The 23,087-nt window shown below is 38.8% G+C and overlaps 1 protein-coding gene across 1 annotated transcript in view; it reads right to left on the bottom strand.

The window, feature by feature from the left end:
- CASP10 (caspase 10) overlaps positions 1–22,556 on the bottom strand; it is a 40,890-nt gene extending 18,334 nt beyond the window's left edge. The window contains exons 1-5 of the mRNA XM_081261795.1: positions 22,183–22,556; positions 20,166–20,516; positions 18,869–18,962; positions 11,411–11,546; positions 8,914–9,023 (exon numbers count right to left, since the gene is read on the bottom strand). Coding sequence (XP_081117921.1) covers positions 8,914–9,023; positions 11,411–11,546; positions 18,869–18,962; positions 20,166–20,516; positions 22,183–22,184 — 693 coding nt within the window. The 5' untranslated portion in view covers positions 22,185–22,556. The remainder of the gene's footprint in view (positions 1–8,913; positions 9,024–11,410; positions 11,547–18,868; positions 18,963–20,165; positions 20,517–22,182) is intronic.
- Between the last annotated feature and the right edge of the window lie 531 nt (positions 22,557–23,087).

Raw genomic sequence — 23,087 nt, 5'->3', positions numbered from 1 at the left:
ACTTGATAAGTGTTGGTCTAATTGGATTACTGTAAAAGAATAGAGGTGGGTGCTGTGGTTGTGGCTCAGTGGTAGAGCACTTGCCTAGCATGCATGAGGCACTGGGTTCAATTCCCGGAACCACATAAAAATAGAAACAAACAAAATAAAGGTATAAAAAAATAGAAACAAACAAAATAAAGGTATAAAAAAATAAAAGGGAGCCACTCTTCCTCAATTCCTCTTCCAATTAGATGTCTAACTGCTTTTCTAGGATAAGAATTCATTGAATCAAGGGTTGTTTTCCTAGAAAAAAGAAGTCAGTTTAGGGTTTTAGAATAATTGCAATTTTGTCCCATTTGGGAGAGGAGAGAGGGAACCTAGATTAACAAATAAAAAATGAATCACTTTCAAAGTGCCCTCCCAACACAGAAGATTCCTTCAAATGCTTAACTACCCCCACCTGCAACGTGGTGGTTCAGAGCACGACCTCAGACCTCCAGCCAGGCTCTGGGTCAAGCTCTGGCTGCCTGTGAAGACTATAGGTTGTCTTTGCCCAGCCTTTGCAGCCATAGGCCATTGAATGTTTGAGACCCTCAGTAGTAGAGTGCCCCTGGCTTCAATCCCCAGTGTTGGCAAAAACAAAAACCTATTTATATAGCATTTATATTATATAAGGTATTGCAAGTAATCTAGAGGATATAAAGTACAGGGGAGGATATGCAGAGATTATATGCAAATACTAAGCCACTTTATATAAGGGAATTGAGCATCCACAGATTTGGGTATCTTTGGGGAGTTTGGGAACAAATTTCCCATGGATAATGAGGGACAACTATACATAAAGTAAACTACATACTATAGAAATTAGACATCTTGACCAAGTAATCAAAATCAGCATCACCGATGGAGGGCAGGATGAATATCATGTACCTCTAGATAGGATGCCCTGAGAAAGACACCATATCACTTATATGATGTCGTGACCAGAATATATAACTTGAATATAATCAAGAGGAAACACCACATGCACCCAAAATAGAAAAACTCTATTAATTTTTATAAAAGGTGGGAGGGATGACTACATGGTTCAAAAGTCTCCATGTCATAAAAGAGAAAGGAAAGTTGTGGAGATGTTCAAGATTAAAGGAAAGTACAGGGACATGACAACTAAATACAACACTGTATTACATTTATATTTATTACTGTTTCCCCCTGCCCTTTCAGACTGCCAGCTGATGATTGGCTCACAGCGGCCCCAGCAACATCTAGCTGATTGGCTCCTCTGCAGTGATGCTCATTGGGCTTTTTCCCTGCCCTTTCAGACCACGGAGCTGCTCATTGGGGGACTTTTTTGGCTCGGCCCACGCGACCCAGCCAATCGTCCTGAAGAGCAGGAGGATTGTGGGAGGTGGTGAGGCTTGTTTTGTGTGAGAGGCTTGTGGGAAGCCGGTGGTGGCAGTTGGGCTCTGAGGGTTTTTCCTGAGGAGCTGTTTGGTTTGGCCTGTGTGATTCTAAAAATAAAGTTTGTTTCTTTTGACAAGTGGCTCCTGAATTGTGCCCAGCCACACTGCGGCAAGTAAAGACTCAGAGTTCCCAAGGTTCACTGTCACATTATGAGCAACATTGAAGATTCTCCCAAGATTGCTCTCCACAGTCTTCGACTGCTGAGCACTACAGAAACCAGGAACCCAGTTCTCAAACTTCTGGGGTGGACCAGCTTTATAATTTATAGAGTCCTTTATTCATACATTATTAAGAATGTCACAACAGTGACAGAAGACTATTAAAACCAAGGAAGAGGGTCCTGTGAAACCCCATGGCTTGTATACCCATGAAGCCAGACTGATCTTATCCTACAGATAAGAACAGAGGCACCATTTTAAAGCAACCCAAAGGAGTGCTGTGGTAGCTCAGGCCAACTACTGAGAGCTAATTGTCAAATTTTCAGGAAATCTGCAACCTGGTCGATGTCATGTTGATCATTTGAAATCTGCCATGGTGGGAATATTTACAAATGCTACCTATCGAGTGGATTCCAACATGGCGGCGGGCACGGAGAGATCAAGTCTCTGACCTCTTCAGCTGTGCAGGCATAGGGAGTCATAAACAACCTAAATCTGTTTGCTCAGGATCACTAGGCAATGCTGAGCTGACGTGGATCTGGGGCGAACAGTCTGGGCCTCTCAGAACACACACTGAGCCCAGATCGGCTGAATTCAAGCTCCTGTTCGCCTACTTCCTGCAGAAAAACAGCTGTGACTCAGCACTAATCCATCCGGCTGAAACAACTGGTCAGCCCTTCTGATCCTATGGAGGTAAATGCCAACCGAGCCTTCATAGGTAGTGGCCACAGGTTTGAAACGGGGCTTGGGAGAGACAGTAAGGACCCACCCGTTGCATTGGTCACCCGGCAAAGGGAAACGAACTGTCGCCATTTGCAAGAGATACCACCGTGGCAGAGAACTGACGTCACCAGATTGCAGCGGAGGAGATAACTTCATTGAAACCTGCGGCTTCAGGTATGTAATTCCCTAGCCTTCCCTCTCCACACATCAGGGAAACCTTAAGGGCCCCTCCCAGCTCTCCCGTGAGCGCGATAGCCAGACCTAGGGAATCAGACGTGGCGCGGGACCCGCGGCACGGAACTCCTGGCTAACGCTCCCACCAATGCTGACAACTGAGGTCTCTTGCACCAGCTACCATGGGCGTGGCTACTGGAGGGCAAGTGAAATTCACTGAGGATTCTCAGCCCCAAGCTCTACAAACTTAGGGTCTGAGGGAATGGCAAACAGGGAGAGTGTGCCCAGTCGTTCATGAAAACAGGGCTCCCGGGAGCAGCAGACCTGGCGTGTAGCCAGTATTGTGGTGAGCGGCACCCGTGAGAGGGGCCTGGCTAGAGGAAAAGTGGGAAGTGACTAGACACAAGAGGAGGCCCTAGGCACTCAGGATTGGAGACTTGCCCGGTCTGGGAGGAGCTGCTGTACAGTGATTGGTTCCCGCGTATTGACAGGAGAAACTTGGCCTGGTGGGCACAGCGCCACCTACTGGAAGAGAAGTTAATCAAACTCTAATACTGCATTTATTAGGTTTTTTTTTTCTTTTTTCTTTTCTCTTTTTTTTTTTTGATTTGGGTTTTTCTTTCATTTTCATTTTTCTTGTTGTTTTTTTAAATTTTTTTTACAATTTTTTTAATTTTTTTTTCTTCTAATTTTAATTTTAATCTTTTTTTATTATTTTTTTTAAAAAAAAAATTTCTTTTTTTATTTCCTATTTTTTCTTCTTTTGTCTTTTCATTTCTTTTCAATTATCTTATCCCCTCTTCCTTGAATTCTACCTGCTTACTCTCATTCTCTTTAGTGACTTCTTCCCTTCCCTTCTAATACCTTTCCTCCCAAGCATCAAATAAATTTATAGGACTAAACAGTAACTCAGCAGTCAAACAGAACAAGAAGTAACATGAGCAGCTTCAAAAAGCAAGGAAGAAAAGGAGTACAAACAATGCAGGACAGCCTAAATATTCAGGAGGACCTAGAGTCATCAGAAAAATGGTCATATAAAGAACTCAAGGAACACCTTAGACAGATGTAATGGAACCTTAAAGAGGATACAAGACAGCAAATTCAAGCAGCGAAAGAACACATTGTGAATGAATTACATAAACAGATAAAAGAAGAAGTTAAGCATCTTTATCAGGAGATAGAGATTATAAAAAATAATCAAACAATAATTCTAGAAATGAAGGAAACGATAAACCAAATTAAAAACTCAATTGAGAGTATCACTAACAGAGTGGAGCAAGTAGAAGCCAGAACGTCAGATAATGAAGACAAAATATATCATCTTGAAAAGAGTCTAGCCAACTCAGAAAGGCTGGTAAAAAATCACGAGAAAAACATTCAAGAGTTATGGGATAACATACCAAACTTACGAGTCATCAGGATAGAAGAAGGTACAGAGATTCAAGCCAAGGGAATGAGTAACCTGCTGAATGAAATAATTACAGAAAACTTTCCAGAAATAAAAAAGGAAACAGATATACAAATTGAAGATGCATAAAGGACACCGAGGACACAAAATCACAGTAGACCAACGCCAAGACACATTGTTATGAAAATATCCAATATACAGAACAAAGAGAAAATATTAAAAGCTACAAGAGAAAGGAGACAGATTATATTCAGGGGTAAACCAATAAGGTTAACAATGGATTTTTCATCACACACACTAAAAGCAAGAAGGTCATGGAACAATGTATTTCAAACACTGAAAGACAACAGATGCCAACCAAGAATTCTGTATCCAGCAAAATTAAGCTTCAGGTATGACAACGAAATAAAAATCTTTCATGATAAACAAAAGTTAAAAGAATTTGCAGCCAGAAAACCAGCATTGCAAAGCATTTTGAGCAAAACACTACACGAGGAAGAAATGAAAAACAATAACCAAAACCATCATATGGAAGTGCCTCAGTAAAGACAGAGGGCGAGGGGAAAGATAATCATGGAGAAACAAACTAAATTTTTTAAAAAAAGGATAAATAATCAAACATGGATGGAAGTACAAACCATATATCAATAGTAACTCTGAATGTTAATGGCTTAAACTCTCCAATAAAGCAACATAGGCTGGTATCATGGATTAAAAAAACACATCCAACAATATGCTGCCTCCAGGAGACACATCTGATTGGAAAAGACATACACAGGCTGAAGGTGAAAGGATGGGAAAAAATATACCACGCACACGGTCCTCATAAGCAAGCAGGGGTGGCCATCCTCATATCGAATAAAATCGACTTCAAGACTAAGTTAATCAAAAGGGATAAAGAAGGACATTATATACTGTTAAAAGGAACCATTCACCAACAAGACATAACAATTATCAATATTTATGCACCAAATAATGGTGCTGTGACATTCATAAAACAAATTCTCCTCAAGTTCAAGAATCAAATAGACCACAACACAATAATTATGGGTGACTTCAACACACCTCTCTCACCATTGGACAGATCCTCCAAACAAAAGTTGAATAAAGAAACTATAGAACTCAATACCACAATCAATAACCTAGACTTAACTGACATATATAGAATATATCAACCATCATCAAATGGATATACTTTTTTCTCAGCAGCACATGGATCCTTCTCAAACATAGACCATATATTATGCCATAGGGCAACCCTCAGTAAATATAAAGGGGTGGAGATAATACCATGCATTTTATCTGATCATAATGGAATGAAACTGGAAATCAATGATAAAAGAAGGAAGGAAAAATCCTACATCACATGGAAAATGAACAATATGTTACTGAATGATCAATGGGTTACAGAAGACATAAAGGAGGAAATCAAAAAATTCTTAGAGATAAATGAAAATACAGACACAACATATCGGAATCTATGGGACACAATGAAAGCAGTTTTAAGAGGAAAATTCATCGCCTGGTGGTCATTCCTCAAAAAAAGAAAAAACCAACAAATAAATGAGCTCACACTTCATCTCAAAGCCCTAGAAAAGGAAGAGCAAACCAACAGCAAATGTAGCAGAAGGCAAGAAATAATTAAAATCAGAGCGGAAATCAATGAAATTGAAACAAAAGAAACTATTGAAAAAATTAACAAAACTAAAAGTTGGTTCTTCGAAAAAATAAATAAGATCGACAGACCTTTAGCCATGCTAACGAAGAGAAGAAGAGAGAGAACTCAAATTACTAACATACGGGATGAAAAAGGCAATATCACAACAGATGCTACAGAAATACAGAAGACAATCAGAAATTATTTTGAAAACCTATATTCCAACAAAATAGAAGATAGTGAAGACATCGATAAATTTCTTAAGTCATATGATTTGCCCAGACTGAGTCAGGAGGATACACACAATTTAAACAGACCAATATCAATGGATGAAATTGAAGAAGCCATCAAAAGACTACCAACCAAGAAAAGCCCAGGACCGGATGGGTATACAGCGGAGTTTTACAAAACCTTTAAAGAAGAATTAAGACCAATACTTTTCAAGTTATTTCAGGAAATAGAAAAAGAGGGAGCTCTTCCAAATTCATTCTATGAGGCCAACATCACCCTGATTCCGAAACCAGACAAAGACACCTCAAAGAAAGAAAACTACCGACCAATATCTCTAATGAACCTAGATGCAAAAATCCTCAATAAAATTCTGGCGAATCGAATACAAAAACACATCAAAAAAATTGTGCACCATGATCAAGTAGGATTCATCCCTGGGATGCAAGGATGGTTCAATATACGGAAATCAATAAATGTTATCCACCACATCAATAGACTTAAAGATAAGAACCATATGATCATCTCAATAGACGCAGAGAAAGCATTTGACAAAGTACAGCATCCCTTTATGTTCAAAATATTAGAAAAACTAGGGATAACAGGAACTTACCTTGACATTGTCAAAGCTATCTATGCTAAGCCTCAGGCTAGCATCATTCTGAATGGACAAAAGTTAAAGGCATTCCCTCTAAAATCTGAAACAAGACAGGGATGCCCTCTATCACCACTTCTATTCAATATAGTTCTCGAAACACTGGCCAGAGCAATTAGACAGACGAAAGAAATTAAAGGCATAAAAATAGGAAAAGAAGAACTTAAATTATCACTATTTGCAGATGACATAATTCTATACCTAGAAGACCCAAAAGGGTCTACAAAGAAACTACTAGAACTAATAAATGAATTCAGCAAAGTGGCAGGATATAAAATCAACACGCATAAATCAAAGGCATTTCTGTATATCAGCGACAAAACTTCTGAAACGGAAATGAGGAAAAACACTCCATTCACAATATCCTCAAAAAAAAATAAAATACTTGGGAATCAACCTAACAAAAGAGGTGAAAGATTTATACAATGAAAACTACAGAACCCTAAAGAGAGAAGTAGAAGAAGATCTTAGAAGATGGAAAAATATACCCTGTTCATGGATAGGCAGAACTACCATTATCAAAATGGCGATATTAACAAAAGTTCTCTATAGGTTTAATGCAATGCCAATCAAAATCCCAACGGCATTTCTTGTAGAAATAGATAAAGCAATCATGAAATTCATATGGAAAAATAAAAGACCCAGAATAGCAAAAGCAATTCTAAGCAGGAAGTGTGAATCAGGTGGCATAGCGATACCAGATTTCAAACTATATTACAGAGCAATAGTGACAAAAACAGCATGGTACTGGTACCAAAACAGGCGGGTGGACCAATGGTATAGAATAGAGGACACAGAGACTAATCCACAAAGTTACAACTATCTTATATTTGATAAAGGGGCTAAAAGCATGCAATGGAGGAAGGATAGCATCTTCAACAAATGGTGTTGGGAAAACTGGAAATCCATATGCAACAAAATGAAACTGAATCCCTTTCTCTCGCCATGCACAAAAGTTAACTCAAAATGGATCAAGGAGCTTGATATCAAATCAGAGACTCTGCGTCTGATAGAAGAAAAAGTTGGCTCCGATCTACATATTGTGGGGTCGGGCTCCAAATTCCTTAATAGGACACCCATAGCACAAGAGTTAATAACAAGAATCAACAAATGGGACTTCCTTAAACTGAAAAGTTTTTTCTCAGCAAGAGAAACAATAAGAGAGGTAAATAGGGAGCCTACATCCTGGGAACAAATTTTTACTCCTCACACTTCAGATAGAGCCCTAATATCCAGAGTATACAAAGAACTCAAAAAATTAGACAATAAGATAACAAATAACCCAATCAACAAATGGGCCAAAGACCTGAACATACACTTCTCAGAGGAGGATATACAATCAATCAACAAGTACATGAAAAAATGCTCACCATCTCTAGCAGTCAGAGAAATGCAAATCAAAACCGCCCTAAGATACCATCTCACTCCAGTAAGATTGGCAGCCACTATGAAGTCAAACAACAACAAGTGCTGGCGAGGATGTGGAGAAAAGGGTACACTTGTACATTGCTGGTGGGACTGCAAATTGGTGCGGCCAATTTGGAAAGCAGTTTGGAGATTCCTGGGAAAGCTGGGAATGGAACCACCATTTGACCCTGCTATTGCCCTTCTCGGACTATTCCCTGAAGACCTTAAAAGAGCATGCTACAGGGATACTGCCACATCGATGTTCATAGCAGCACAATTCACAATAGCTAGACTGTGGAACCAACCCAGATGCCCTTCAATAGATGAATGGATAAAAAAAATGTGGCATCTATACACAATGGAGTACTATGCAGCAATAAAAAATGACAAAATCATAGAATTTGCAGGGAAATGGATGGCACCAGAGCAGATTATGCTTAGTGAAGCTAGCCAATCCCTAAAAAACAAATACCAAATGTCTTCTTTGATATAATGAGAGCAACTATGAACAGAGCAGGGAGGAAGAGCAGGAAGAAAAGATTAACATTAAACAGAGACATGAGATGGGAGTGAAAGGGAGAGAAAAGGGAAATTGCATGGGAATGAAGGGAGACCCTCATTGCTATACAAAATTACATATAAGAGGTTGTGAGGGGAATGGGAAAATAAACAAGGAGAGAAATGAATTACAGTAAATGGGGTAGAGAGAGAAGATGGGAGGGGAGGGGAGGGGGGATAGTAGGGGATAGGAAAGGTAGCAGAATACAACAATTACTAATAGGGCATTATGTAAAATTGTGGATGTGTAACCGACGTGATTCTGCAATCTGCATTTGGGGTAAAATTGGGAGTTCATAACTCACTTCAATCTAATGTATGAAATATGATATGTCAAGAGCTTTGTAATGTTGTGAACAACCAATAAAAAAAATAAAATTAAAAAAAAAAAAAACAAATGCTACCTATCAGGATCCATCCCTCCCTGCTCTCTCTCCCTGGAGACTGGAGGTGGAAGTAGACAGCTGGTAAACACTGGCCTGAACAACACTCAACTTACTGTTAAGGCTCCGTGGAACCGCTTAATGTCTGATGGAGTAAATATTTCTTCCTGTCCTTGAGGCAATGATTCAGTTTCTTTGTCCACGGGAGGTGTCACTTCCTGGGCAGCTGTAAATAAAACCACAGGCAGAAAACAAAAAAAAATTCACCTTCTAACTAATACCAATCCAAGACAATCAATCATCAAAAGTTACTATTTTAAAGAGATTTTTAAATTTGCAATGGCATTTCTTATGGAAGTCTACATAAATACTCAGAAAAAAAATGTGAATTTATAATTATTTTTATTGTTATATTTTTATTTTTTGTATTTCATATATTCTTTCTTACTGTTCCTATTATTTTTATAATTTTATTAACTCCTTAAAACTACCATATATTTTACCAAATAACATTTCATAATTTATGGTACTTAATGTTTCAGATAGTTGAAAAGATTCCAAAAGGATTTCCTCAAAAAATAATATCAGAAGTAAGGCTACAAGAATAAAAAGAAAGAAAGAAAAAAGACAAAAGAAAAAACATTTAGAAGTGGTAGTTAAATGTATCATATTCATAAAAAGGATTTATTTGAAATTATTAATAAGAATAAGCTAACTATATCTGTATTATATTCATGGAAAATGTCAGGCATATTGGGTGGGGAAAAAGCAAGTTACAAAATATAATTAGCATGGTCCTGTTTACACATACATCACACACACACTCACAGTTGTTTCTATACAGAAGAAAATCTACAAGAATATATTCTTTTTTTAAGTTATTATTTTTTAAATATTTATTTTTTTTAGTTGTAGTTGAACACAACACCTTTATTTCACTTGTTTATTTTTGTATGTGGTTCTGAGGATCGAACCCAGAGTCTCGCACGTGCGAGGCGAGCGCTCTACTGCTGAGTCACAACCCCAGCCCACAAGAATATATTCTAAACAGTGGTCATCTCTGCAGAATAGGTTGGCAATGGAAGGAAGAAGAGAAAGATTTTTATTTTCTATACTCTGTATTATTTTCATTATTTGAATTTTTATTTAATTTCATTATAATCACATACATTATTTTTAATAATACATTTAAAATATTAAAGCAAACAACAAAGTTCAAGTAAACTCAGAAAGTGAGCCAGATGACCTTAAATAAAGCCAGGTCTTAATCAAACAAAAGGGACTTGGACTTTAGATCACATAGAAGAATCTGAGCTCTGCACACCCTTTATGTTCAGTCTTTAACAGTCTTTCATCCTAAAAGCAGAATTAGGCCCAAACTCAGGATTGTAGAAAGCCAACATTAAAAGAGTAATAATACTTGCCACCCGAGCAGACCACACAGATAGGTTTAAAAAAGAAACTGGAGGGCTGGAGTTGTGGCTCAGTGGTAGAGCGCTTGCCTCAAATGTGTGAGGCACTGGGTTCGATTCTCAGCACCACATATAAATAAAAAATAAAGGTCCATCAATAACTAAAATGAATAAAATAAATATATTTTTAAAAAAAAGAAAGAGGAAAATCAGAACTCTTCTGATATACTCAAGACTCTGTGAGGCAGATGTAAATGCTGACCACACAGAACCCAGTGAGTCTCCTCCAGAGTTCAAATATCTACAATAACCTGCTCCCCTGCCCTGTGTTTCTTTGTGTGGGAAAAATGGGTAAGTAGAAAAAAGACACATATCATTTGGAGTTCACATGAGGATTCCAAATACTCTTTCAGTATCAACTTCCTGCTTTTCATTTCCTATTTGATAATGTGACTGAAAGAACTGTTTTTATTTGTCATAATAATTTTTAATTAAATTTACATTTATTTATTGTTTTAGTTATTGTTTGAGATTTTATCAATTTCATAAGAGTATATTTTGTTTCTCAATTTATTTTGTCTTCACTGAATTCTTAGAAGGAAGCTTCCTCTTGGCTAGTTTCATTTTTAAAGAAAGAATTTTGCATGCTAGATTAACTCACTGAACAAAATATGGGTGTAGCAGAGAAACTTCCCAAACATAGTCATGAATTATTATATATTGTTCTTAACAGTGGAAATAGACCCAGAGAAACTTTATGTTTATGCTAAATATTTACTATTTAGCATATTGACATTTGTCAGGTATGATTCCTGCCCTGTGTTTCCACCTTTACATAATATCAAAGAAAAACTATCTTTGTAAGACATACCAAAGCTCTTGTCTAGTGTGTGCAATGCCCTGAGTTCAAGCCTAAGCAGTCAAAGGAAAAAAAAAAAAGAATGAGCTAGCTATCTCTGCATTATATTCATTTGCCTAAAACTACTTTCCCCCACTAGAACATAAGCTCCAAAAGGGCAGGAGCTTTGCAATATACCTCCAATTTATAAAATAATGCCTGGGCTAAAGTATGCGTTCAATAAATATGTACTGAACGAACAAATGAGGAGATTTCTGGCTTTCCCAAGAAAATATTACCAAAATGATAAGAAAACCTCCTACATATAAACATGGGGCAAGTAAGCAAAAATAAGCTGCTTACCTTTCTCTCTTTTATAGTTCTCTATCTTCCTTAGAAGGAAAGGTGCAACCTTTTTAAAAACTTTCTCCAGTAATATCACATTATCTTCATCTATGTCAGTGTTTTTTTCTAGGTAGGCCAATAAACTTAGAGAACTCTGCAAGAGAATCAGTAGAGTCACATTTACTTACCTTCTGATTATCATTCACTTGTTAAACACTACCTGCATGGACACTAAGCACCAGGTTTTGCAGTGATGAATATGGTATAGCATCTGCCCCCAAGGGGCTCAATTTACCAAGCAAATCTCTACAGAAGCCATGTTAATAACAGACACCAAAGACACATAACTCACTGTACGATAGGAATAGTGCTTGTTATAGATTAGCCTAAAAACAGCCCAATGAAGTAGATACTGTTATAATCTCTATTTTAAAGATGAAATTACTGAAGTACAGAGAGGTTTAGTAATTGGCTCAAGGTCACAAAGCCAACAAGTGGCAGATCTGGTGCAATCTGATGTCAAAGTCTGTTTCATTGGCCAATGAGCTATACTGCCTCTAACTCACAGCCATAAACGATATCATTGATTGGGGAACCAGAAAAATAGGGACACCAAAGAAATGAGGGGGAAAATGGGAAGAACATCATATTTGGTATTTTAGAAGAAAATATCTATGATGTTATCCTGTGTGTGTGTGTGGGGGGGTGGAATCACAAATTGGCTAATATGATTTTAATATAGATTTACATATGTGGTGGAAGGTACCATAGACCTTTCAGAGATTAGAACTTAATGTATTGATCGGGTTATTACAAATATGAACAAAATTATATCAGAGCCCACAGAAAAGAGCATTGGCCAGATGAGAACAGGTAAGGGAGAGTCCAGTCTCTGTTAAACAGTTTAAAGTTTGAAAAATGGCTATGTTCTCGGGAACCTTGGAAAGAGGCTAAAGTACAAACCCCAATGAGCCTTAGGCCATGGCTGACACCGCAGGCTGGTGTCAGGCCATGAGGAACACACACACCACAGGAGGAACTGGGGCAGGAGTCCCTGGGTCAAGGAGTGCCAGCAGTGATCATTAAAGAGAACAGGGACATGATCAGATTTGTCTTCAAATGGAAATCTTGGAAGTAGATTGAAGACAGAAATGGATTGAGAAAATATTGGCTGGAAGATTAATAACCTGGTGAAGATGATCAAGACCTGGTCTAGGACTAGTAATGAAAAAGCAGAGAAGACACTGGACATCTATGAAGCATAATTTGGTGGGTTTTAGGGATCACTTGGAACTGGGTGAAGAAATGAGGAAAGAGTCCAAGATGTCTTCCAGTGGTGACAATATTCATTTATTCCTCATTCATCCATCCCGCCTACCAGCCTCCATGTAAGTTGCACATGGGCATCTTATGTGGAGACAAGGCCCTACTGACAGGTGGAAAAGGATATGCCATGCAAATACAACCAAGTGGGGACGTGAGGAGAAACTGGAAATTGGTTTTTAAGAGGTACTTGGTGGTTTCAGCAGGAAAAGTTTCATTGGCACGATACAGGTGGAAGCCATTCTGGAATACATTGGAATGTGTCTAAGAGTTGAGTTAGTGGAGAGAAGAGTATGTGTAGACTACTTTTTCAAGAAGGTTAGCAGTAAAGGTAAAGAGGAAGCTATAGCAGCAACATGTAAAGAGACAGGGTTAATAAAAGTCGTGTGTGTGTGTGTGTGTGTGTGTGTGTGTGTGTGTGTGTGTGTTTTCCAACATGGCACTCAAAACACAAACAGTCCAGGCAAAAGGCCAGAGTTTTAAAGTCTTAACTGGTTTCTGTCTGCATCTGGTTTAAGAAAAAAAAAAAGAATTTTCGAGAAATTCCAGAAGCAGGATGACCGGAAAGGCAAAGATGTGTCACTCCACAGCAGCCCCAACATACCAGCTGGTCAAGGGGCAAAGTAGAAGAGAGGTGTGGAGGAAGAATCTTCCTGAATTAATCAGCTGGGCACAAAGGTCAGAAGGAACTCCCCCACCACCCTTGCACCATGTCCCGCAGCAAATAATACACAGGTGAGCTTTCTGGGACCTTGAAACCAAACTCCATGTCTTGACAACAGCCTCCCAGGAGGAAAAAAAAGGAATTAAGACATGATCCCCCAAAACAACGATGGAAATCTTATATTGTATAAGAAGACACACACAAAAACACATAATTAAAATGAAGCCCATACATGGGTTGAAAAACACCACCCTGGCAAATACTAGCAGGACATTCCAAAAGTTCTTTATTTTGTTTCTTCACTAAAGAGCCAGTAGGTTTGGGTGTAGTTTCCTCTACATCAGCCATCTATGCTGAGAGCTGTGCTGAGGTTAGAGTTCTAGACAGTTGTTCAGGTCTCACAGGAAGTGTGCAGGCAACTATACTGCCTAATTGTGTAAGACAGCTATCAAAGAGGAATCCCAGAAACCCTATAGAGGTCATATACCCCCCCCTTTTTTTGAGAGAGAGAGAGAGAGAATTTTTTAATATTTATTTTTTAGTTTTCTGTGGACACAACATCTTTGTTTGTAGGTGGTGCTGAGGATCGAACCCGGGCCACACGCATGCCAGGCAAGCGCGCTACCGCTTGAGCCACATCCCCAGCCCAAGGTCATATACCCTTTTGACTGAGCCCAGTGGTACTCATCTGTAATCCCAGCTCCTTGAGAGGCTGAGGCAGGAAGACTGAGTTTGAACCCAACCTGAGCAACAGAAAGACATTGTCTCAAAGAAACATTACAATAATAAAAAGTCACTTTTGTCCCCATGGAAAGACCATAAGAATTTAGAACCTTGTCCCCATGGAAAGACCATAAGAATTTAGAACCTTTTCCTTTTGGTTGAGGGGTATCCAGGTCCTCCTCCAATGGCTATAAGTAAGTTATTCCTTCTGTGATAATTCTTTTGCAGTTGCAATAGTAGATAATGCAGCCTCTTTAATCCCTGGTAAGAAACTCCTCTGAGATACTTAGAAATTGTCCTCCACATACTTCAGAGCCTGGCCTGATTGCAAAGTCCAGGAGAGACAAACCCCAATTATCAAATCATGACTCAGCCATGATTACATCATGAAGAATTTGACTTCCTTTTACTGTTGGACTGAGAAAAACATATCAAAAGAAAAAACAAATCATCTGGCTGCTTGAGCATGGGCTTTTGTTGATTGACAAGCTAATTTAACAGGAGGAGGAATGTTTGGAAGGCTTGCTCACAAAAATGATCCTGTGTACACTCAAAACACAAACAGAGATCTAGGACCTGTGCAACCAAAAGAGAAAGAAACTCTCCCCAGTTCTGGGTGGAAAAGCTCTGCAGTGTGGAGCATTGCAGGGACTCCTTCAACAAGTGCTTTTTCCCCCACCTCTCACTCCCCACCTCAGGTTGCAAAGACTTCTGTCCAGGACAGAGGGAGGGCTGGAACAATGAAAAGAGGTCTCATTTTATTTATAAATCCAGACACTGAAAATTTGTAGAAAGATGCCCCAGATTGGGAGAGAATGTTATTAGAAGCACAGGGAGAGCTTTTCAAACTGCAGGCATCTCTCCAATGTTGAGAATTTCAGCATTTAAAGAAAAATGCTATCAGTTCAGCAGGCAGTCAGGTTGCATCACTGCAAACAGGAGCACTGAAACACCAGGTAGAAGCAGAGAACACCTTGGTGCTTTATAAAAATTATCTGAAATTAAATGCTTGATTTTTTTTAATTTGTCTAAGAGCTCACCCCCCCTTCTCTCGGTACACACACACACACACACACACACACACACAATGTTTATAGAACAAGGTCTAAATTAGGACTAAAAGGAGGAAGGGGAGTATAGCATAGAATGGCTGTATGCTCTGACATAGGGAGAGGATAGATATAACATGAGCAAATAATTTTCCAACTATGTGAACAATCATATTGGTAAAAGAGGTAGGAATATATATTCTGAGATTGTGGTATGTGTCATATGAAATAAAACAAAAACAAAGATTATCTAACATTCTAATTCTATCATCCCCTTGAAATAAGAACCAGGATTCTCATTCTCAGTGTGAAGAACAGGAGATGCAGGTATAATATAGAAATGATTAAATAAAAATCTAGTGGATATTAGTTTGAACTGAAAATATAAGTGGAAGTTATGAGATATTTTGTATTAAAAAAAATTTCTCTCTCTCTCTCTCTCTCTCTCTCTCTCTCTCTCTCTCTCTCTCTCTCACACACACACACACACACACACACACACAATTTCCTAGCTCTATCCTTTGGGAAAAACAATTAGGAATAATTATCATCCCAGAATCAATGAACATCCCCAGTACCTAATTTGCAGTCTTGAAATAACACTTCTCATTATAAGAAAACACTGCTTTATAATATAAAGAAAGGATGGATTCTAGGACTGAGCAGAATGTTTACAAAGTGAACCTGGGACATCTTTGCCAGGTAACAAAGAAGTCTTTAAATACTATGACTTAAGAACCAATTCGAAGAGTCTCCCAGTGATCAAAAGAGAAACAATTTGAACCTCAATAAGGATAATTATCGAAATGGATTGAAATACCTCATAAATATAAATCCACGAGTTCACCTTTATATATATTTTTATAATGGGCCATCTTCAAAAACTTCAGGAAAACCTATTAATTATCTAGAAAACTACACAACTAAAAAAATAATCAAAGATTTATACATAAACTGTGTCACTGGTTAACTAAGTAATAGATGAGGAGAAAACAAAATAATAGAATTTCAATATTTCTATTTTACAACCCCCAAAGAATCAATCTATAAAACTGTTGAAACTCAACAGTTGCTAATATTAAAGAAAGAAAGAAAAAAACAGAAATGGTTTTCTATGAAAGATCATAAAACCACCTATAGTCTTTCCAAAAGTCTGATGGAGCCTCAGAATGCAGCTGCCAGGTTGTGAGAAATGCAGAGGACAGAGGAACAAGCTGACCTGCACCATGAGAGCAGCATCAGAAAAGCTCAGACACTGCCCTGGGGCTCTTCAACAGGAAAGGGCTGAGAAAAATAAAGAGAGGAGGGGAGGGCCATACAGCTCCGTGGCGGGGCACTTGCCTGGCATCGGCAAGGTCCTGGGTTCAATCCCCGGTACTGGAGGGGAAAAAGAGAAAAGAAAGAAAAGAAAGCAACTGGGGGAATGGAACTTAACCTACAGATTCAAAAACTCTTGAAAGAAGAAAAACCAAACAAGATTAAACAAGAGATCTAGGGACTCCCAGTTAAGTGAAAAAGTCATCAAGAAACATAACAATGCAGTTCTAAAAAGTCAGGACAGTGGTTACCTCTAAGGGCCAAGAAGGAACCTGACTGGGACAGGGCAAATGGAGCAATTTCCAAAGTAGATGGGAATTTTTAATATTTTTTCCCTGCATTTCTTTTTTTAAGTTCTTGTCTATTCACTTATTTTGAAAGCACTCAGATCAGGAGCACATACAGCAAGTTCAGATGACGCATTGTACAATACGATTTTGCTAAAATGCAAAATGCGGTTTCTTGTCCTAGGTGGTGGTTTCAAGGGTATTAGCCTTATAATAGTGCATTACTCTGTATGTTTTGTGTCATTTTCTATACCTGTGTTCTGTTGGTTGTTTGGTTGGTTTTTTTTTTTTTACAATAAAAAGGCAAAAGGAAAAAAGTGTAAAAACCAAAACCAGAAATGTATAAGATGAAAAATACAGGACTTCAAGGACCATCTAAGGGAGACAACTAGTAGATTCCGACAAGGAGCAACAACTATGAAAATGTTATATCTTTGCACATCACCCTCCCAGTTCTCTAGTTTCTCCTGTTACCTCTCCTAGTTATTACTGCAAAAATCACATAAAAGGAAAAGGTTCAAGGATTGGGCATGTAGCTCAGTAGGACAGCACTCGCCTAGCATATGCAAGGTCCTGGGTTTGATCCCCAGCACTACAAAAATTTTAAAAAAGGGTTCAGGCATCTTTCTCAAACAGAAAGAGAAGATAGAGAATGGCCTCATCATTACTCCATTTTGTAACAGATTCCACAAGTCAGAGCTAAAATATGAATTAGACTCAGTCCCCACCCTTAAGAAACGCACAGCCAATCCTTGGAAGCAAGAAACACAAAAGGGAGAGTAGAGAGTGACCAACAGAAGAACTCAAGAGGCTGAAATCCCTGAGGACTCTAGAAAGGGAATAAAATGACTCAAAGGTTATGATCAGAAGAGACTGAACCCATTCAGTCTCAGACCTGATTCCAGGAAATTTGTCTAATGAATTACAAACAGTGCTCATTTGACCCATCACATAAAACTGCTTCCCACTCCCCAGTGACTTTCTCATGTTATTTGCCAATAACATCAGTTGACCCAGGTTGAGGCTTCCATTTAGAATCTGGATGGTGGGTCCATGACTGTTCACTTCATGACTACGTTTCAACACTTCTACCCATGTTACATGAATTCTTTTGTCCTACTGAATACTGTTGTATTCTTTTGTACTTACATAACTTAAAGTCTAATAAAAACAACAGCAAATAACACAATGTTATAGGGTAAAATTTGAAAATCTCTCCTTCTCAAACTAGCTAACTTGTTTGTCATAAGTTATTCAAGTCAAAAAAAATTTTAATATTTACTTTTTTAGTTGTAGCTGGACACAATACCTTTATTTTATTTATTTTTATGTGGTGCTGAGGATCAAACCCAGGGCCTTGCATGTGCTAGGCGAGTGCTCTACCACTGAGCCACAATCCCAGCCCTCAAGTCAAAATTTTAAAATTTAATTTAAGGCTTGGGAGATACACATGCAACAATTGTGCTGCCTTTAAATATGACCAATACAGAGAAAACAATTCTGTTAATCTTAAAACCATTCCTAGTAATTCAACACACCTGTGTAGCCCTTTATAAAACATCATCAAACATTTGTTTCACTTGATCTTCACAAAAACTGTACCTAGGCGCCCTCAAAACCCTCACCTGAAGTAGGTGATGAACACAGAACTCCCACTCTGCTATTGCTTACCACCTCTTCATTCCCTTCTTGTGCTCCAAATGACTTTTATACCATAAAACACATGACTGTCAAAAATAGTCAGTATTTATTGCACAGTTAAAATGCCAAACACTCCTGCTAGTGCTTTTTGCACATTATTTCATCTAATTCCTCAGTACTAGAAGGAAGTGGTAAGATTAGATACAATTTGACATATAAGGAAATACAAAGTCAGAAATGTTCAATCACTTGGCTACAAAACAGGGTTAGTAGCAAAATCAGAACTAGAATCCAGGCCCATCCAATGCCAAAGACAGTGTTCCTAACAATGATCCAGGCCCAAACATGGACCAAGTCAATGTTCCTAACCACATATGGTACTGCCTCCCTTTTTCAAAAATAAAAATCTTCCTGTGTCAATCACGGGTGAAAGCAGTGCTTGCCTAAATCCCCAGCTGTAGGATTCACTCACCATCGAGACTTTGGGAATCTTATCTGCCAGCAGAAAGATGATGTCTTTCAAATTCTCTTCATCAATGCCTTCTGACAGTTCATAGAGCAGTTTTCTACGAAACACATCCAAAAGGACAAATGAAGCCTTACACTTGCAGAGGATACCATGGTAAATCCAGGGCTTTCACAAATGTTACCTGTCATTTGAATGATCAACACTGGGAGTGGACAATTATGACTCTCCTTTGATACATTCAAAAACAAAAAGTCTGAGCCTCTAAGTGAACTATTTAAATTAAGATAACACAGTGAGAAGTAGAGGCAGGCTGGCTGATTCCTGGTGCAGTGCTGTTTCCATACTAGGAAAGTATAAACCCAGATTCAGCATGCTTTCCCATCTGACTCCATTCTAGAAATTCAGGCTTCATTTACAGGCCCTTGTTAGAGAGGACTTGATGTTGGCCAATATAAGCCCACTACATATTTAAAAAGGAAAGAAGTGACTAAGTTCTGGATAGTCCTATCATCCACAAACAGAAAAACACATTCACACACTAACAAATGCCAGAAGCATCCCTCAGATGTTTAGCTGGCAGAGGGCAGCATGGAGTTCTGGAATTCATCATCCTTCCACTGGGATCAGCTTCAAGGCCAAGGCCTAAAGGGCTGTAATCTCCACAAAACATCCTTTGAAGGTGGCTTCTCCTCAGGTTCTCCTAAGTGGATGCTACAATACCTATAGATAGTTTAAAACACTGTTGTCAAAGGTGTGGCCATGGTGGGCCCAATGCTGGTATTTTACCTTCTTGGCAAAATGTCTGTATGATATTTTATCTTTCTGGGTTTCTGCCAAAAACGTATAAAAATCTATAACCAGACATGACATATGTGATGTCCCCCAGAGATATATTTCCTTTTTCATTTTGCTTATTTGACTCCAAGCATTCATTATTTCATTGTTTAAGATCCTTGAATATAAGCAGACACACCAGAGCATCCCAGGAGGAAGAGCTGCCTGCCCGCACAGAGTCTGGGAACCCAGAAAAGCTCAGGACTCGCCACCTGGTGTGGCTTCATGGATAGTGAGCAGCTCAACAAAGGAAAGCCATGTTCAAGCCTAGGGCTGGGTCTGGAAACTTTATAAATCTCCCAACCCTCTGAAACTGAGAGGTCTCCCCAAATAGAATCTCCTGGTTTATCCTTTTAGGGGGTAGATAAGAGAAAGATCTTAATTCCAGCTTTCTTTCAAAGCGCAAAGGCCAGAATGCACCCTCCACAGAAAAACCCTCCAGTCTTTCTCCCAGACACCTCCTCACCTGAATGGAGACAGCTTCCCTCGGATGGGAAGTAAACATTCCACCTGTTTTTTGGTGTAGCCGAGGTGCCGCAGCAGATAATTCTGCTTGATGGTATAGAGGAGTTCTGCCAGGAAGAAGGGATCTTTTACACTTATCATCTCCCCTGTCATGAGATAATCAAAAAGATCCAAGGCAGACCTGCACTTATCCATCTTATTCTGGGGAATGAAACCTATGCAGAGAAACTTTAGGCTTTCTACATCTTGAACCTTCAGTTCCAAATCGATAGCTAGAAGCTTCTCTCGAAATCTCAATTGACAGTTTTCATCTGAACTGGAACCCAGACTTTGATCTTGAGATGTGGCCATCCTGAAAAAGAAAATGGGGAAGGAGGCCAGAACTGAGTGAGACACGGGGCACGTTGGGTTCTGGATCCGCCCTCAATTATGGCCTGCTTTGTTCTGGGCATTTGCCAGGCTCTCTATGATTCTCAGCCTCTTCTGTTTGGGGCATTAGAATTCTTGGAGGTGCCAAAAATTAAAATTATGCGGGGCTACTTCAAAACCCCACAGCCCAGCCTGCCGTATGGAAGCACACCTGTAATCCCAGTGACGCGGGAGGCTAATTGTGTAGGATCACAAGTTAGATCCTTGGCACAAAATAAAAATTAAAAAGTACTGGATGTAGCTCAGGGGTAGACCATTTGTGTAACATGTGTGAGCATCTGGGTTCAATCCCCAGCACCACAGGGAAAAAAAAAAAGAAAAACCCAGAAAACTCTACTCCAACATTTATAAGTTACTTTCTAGGAGATTTGGAGGGAGTTTTATTGGAACTCCATTTACTCTGTTTTCTCCCAAATAAAAAAATGTCTCCAGCGGGAGAGTTAAGAGTGGGGAAGATACAGCACAAGTTCTCTCAGGCCCGGTAACCTGGTTGGAACTTGTAAGCTTCCCAATTGGCAGAAACAACACTTAAATCGACTTTTTAAGTTGTAGAAACAAAGCAATCTTGGCTTGGTGAACATTTCAGAAAGAACAACCTAAGATGATCAGGTACCCTGAGGGACAAGGGTGAATCCTTAACTGCAGGTTGCTAACCAGCCTTTATCTTACAACAAGGAAGCCATCACCCTTTTCTTCCCATCTACCGAGAAGAAAAGGGTGGGGTTGTTGTTTTTTTTAATAAGAAGTGCTCAAATTAGTGTTGGAAGTTACAAAAAAAAGTACTTATCTACCTGATCTATTTATAAACTCTAGGATTCTCTACACTGAATTTCATTCTACTCAAAGGAGAAACACATTGATAAAGATCTTCACTAGAATCTTATTCATTCTATAAAGACTGAGGTATGAATTCATTTTGCAGGATTTCAGCTATTTTAGAAACAGGAAAATACTTTCTAAAGGTAGGAACAAAATTTCAATAACAAAGAGTGTTTATATCAAGGTGATATCACTTAGATATTATAAATTTTCTTCTGGGCTTCCATCTGAGTTTCTTTAATTTGAATAGATATTACTTTTGTTGTCAGAAAAAAAAAAAGAAAAAGAAAATAGATGGCATTGTGGTGTGTGCCTGTTGTCTCAACTACTTGTCTTAGCAACATGGCACAGCCCCACCTCAAAAGAGAAGAAGAAGGAGAAGAAAAAAATAAAAAGAAAAGCTTTTCTATTTTAATGTAACATGAGTTGGTGTCTGGGCTTCTGGTAGTCCTGAGGTCCACCAACTGGTTGCTTAGAGAACCTTTTGGGGTCTTCCACATCATCTGCCTTGTGTTTTCCTAAGATTCTGACCCCTCGCATCAGTGAGTCTGACAAACCTGTCTGGACTAGGGTACATCTGCCGGTAACAGGCTACGTTGAAGACTTCCTGGTTTTCAACTAACTTTCATTTTCCCCCTGGTACAGCAAAGACATCGAGGCAGAAATAATGTCGTTGCTGACAATAAGGATTTTTGCAAATTTCTATGGCCTGAAAAAAGGAGAAGGTCTAGCCTGAACCTGGAAGCAGGGTGGTGGTGGGGGTTACTCACATGTCTTCCACTCTAAGTTCCACCAAGCCTCTGGAAGGAAAAAGTTCTCTGAAAAATTCCTTAAAATGGAGTTTCAAAGAACCTTGAATCCTTTATGCGCTCTGAGGTCCATTTGTGTAGCAACAGAGAACCCAAAACGTGCTGTCGCAATTGGTGTGGAGATGGTGACTCTAACTTCCTGCTTTTGTCATTGCTCCTAGGTTTTTTCCCTCCCTGTCCCTGACTAAAATAATCTTGACTAACAGCACCTCCTAAAGGCCAATGTACACTTGGTTACTCATCATAGAGCTCAGGAATTCCTCAAGTGGGAAAAGACAAATGGCTCTGGGATCCAGGAGGTACTCCAGCCATTCCTTTAGATCACAATCCCCCCAAAAGGGAACAAGTCCATTTCCCTACCCATCTCCTTCCCAAACTCACTTCTCCTTTAAAATAAAACCAGAAAGTTCATGAAACAGTAGTTATCTTAATCTTTCCTTGAGTATGTCCATGTGCAAATAAATAAAAATTTTAAGTAAGCCCATGTGCGCATAAATAAAATATTTTAAAAGACCAAAAAAAAAAAAGTGAAAACAGGAGACTATTAACCTATTTGGAGTTTCTTGCAAGTGAATTAATTAATAGTAGATGACACTGATAGTATCTGCATTCTCAACGTTTTCGATCCAGCAGGAAAAAGAGATTTTGAAAACAGTATTTCTCGTAATAAAATAATAGGAAATATTTGCATTGTACCTACCATGTGCCACTCATAGAGTATTGACAAATATTTACTTAATTAATCATCCCAACAACACTCTAAGATTAAAACTATTACTATGGCCCCTGCTTTAAAAACGTGAAGATTAAGGCACAGAAAGGTCACACAGTGAGCCAGAAAGCAATATTTAAATGGGCAAGTTTGA

Source organism: Spermophilus citellus, assembly GCF_964194105.1.
Source record: "Spermophilus citellus genome assembly, chromosome: 11".
In the NCBI taxonomy this organism is placed as follows: Eukaryota; Metazoa; Chordata; class Mammalia; order Rodentia; family Sciuridae; genus Spermophilus; species Spermophilus citellus.
This window is presented reverse-complemented; position numbering and strand designations above follow the sequence as displayed.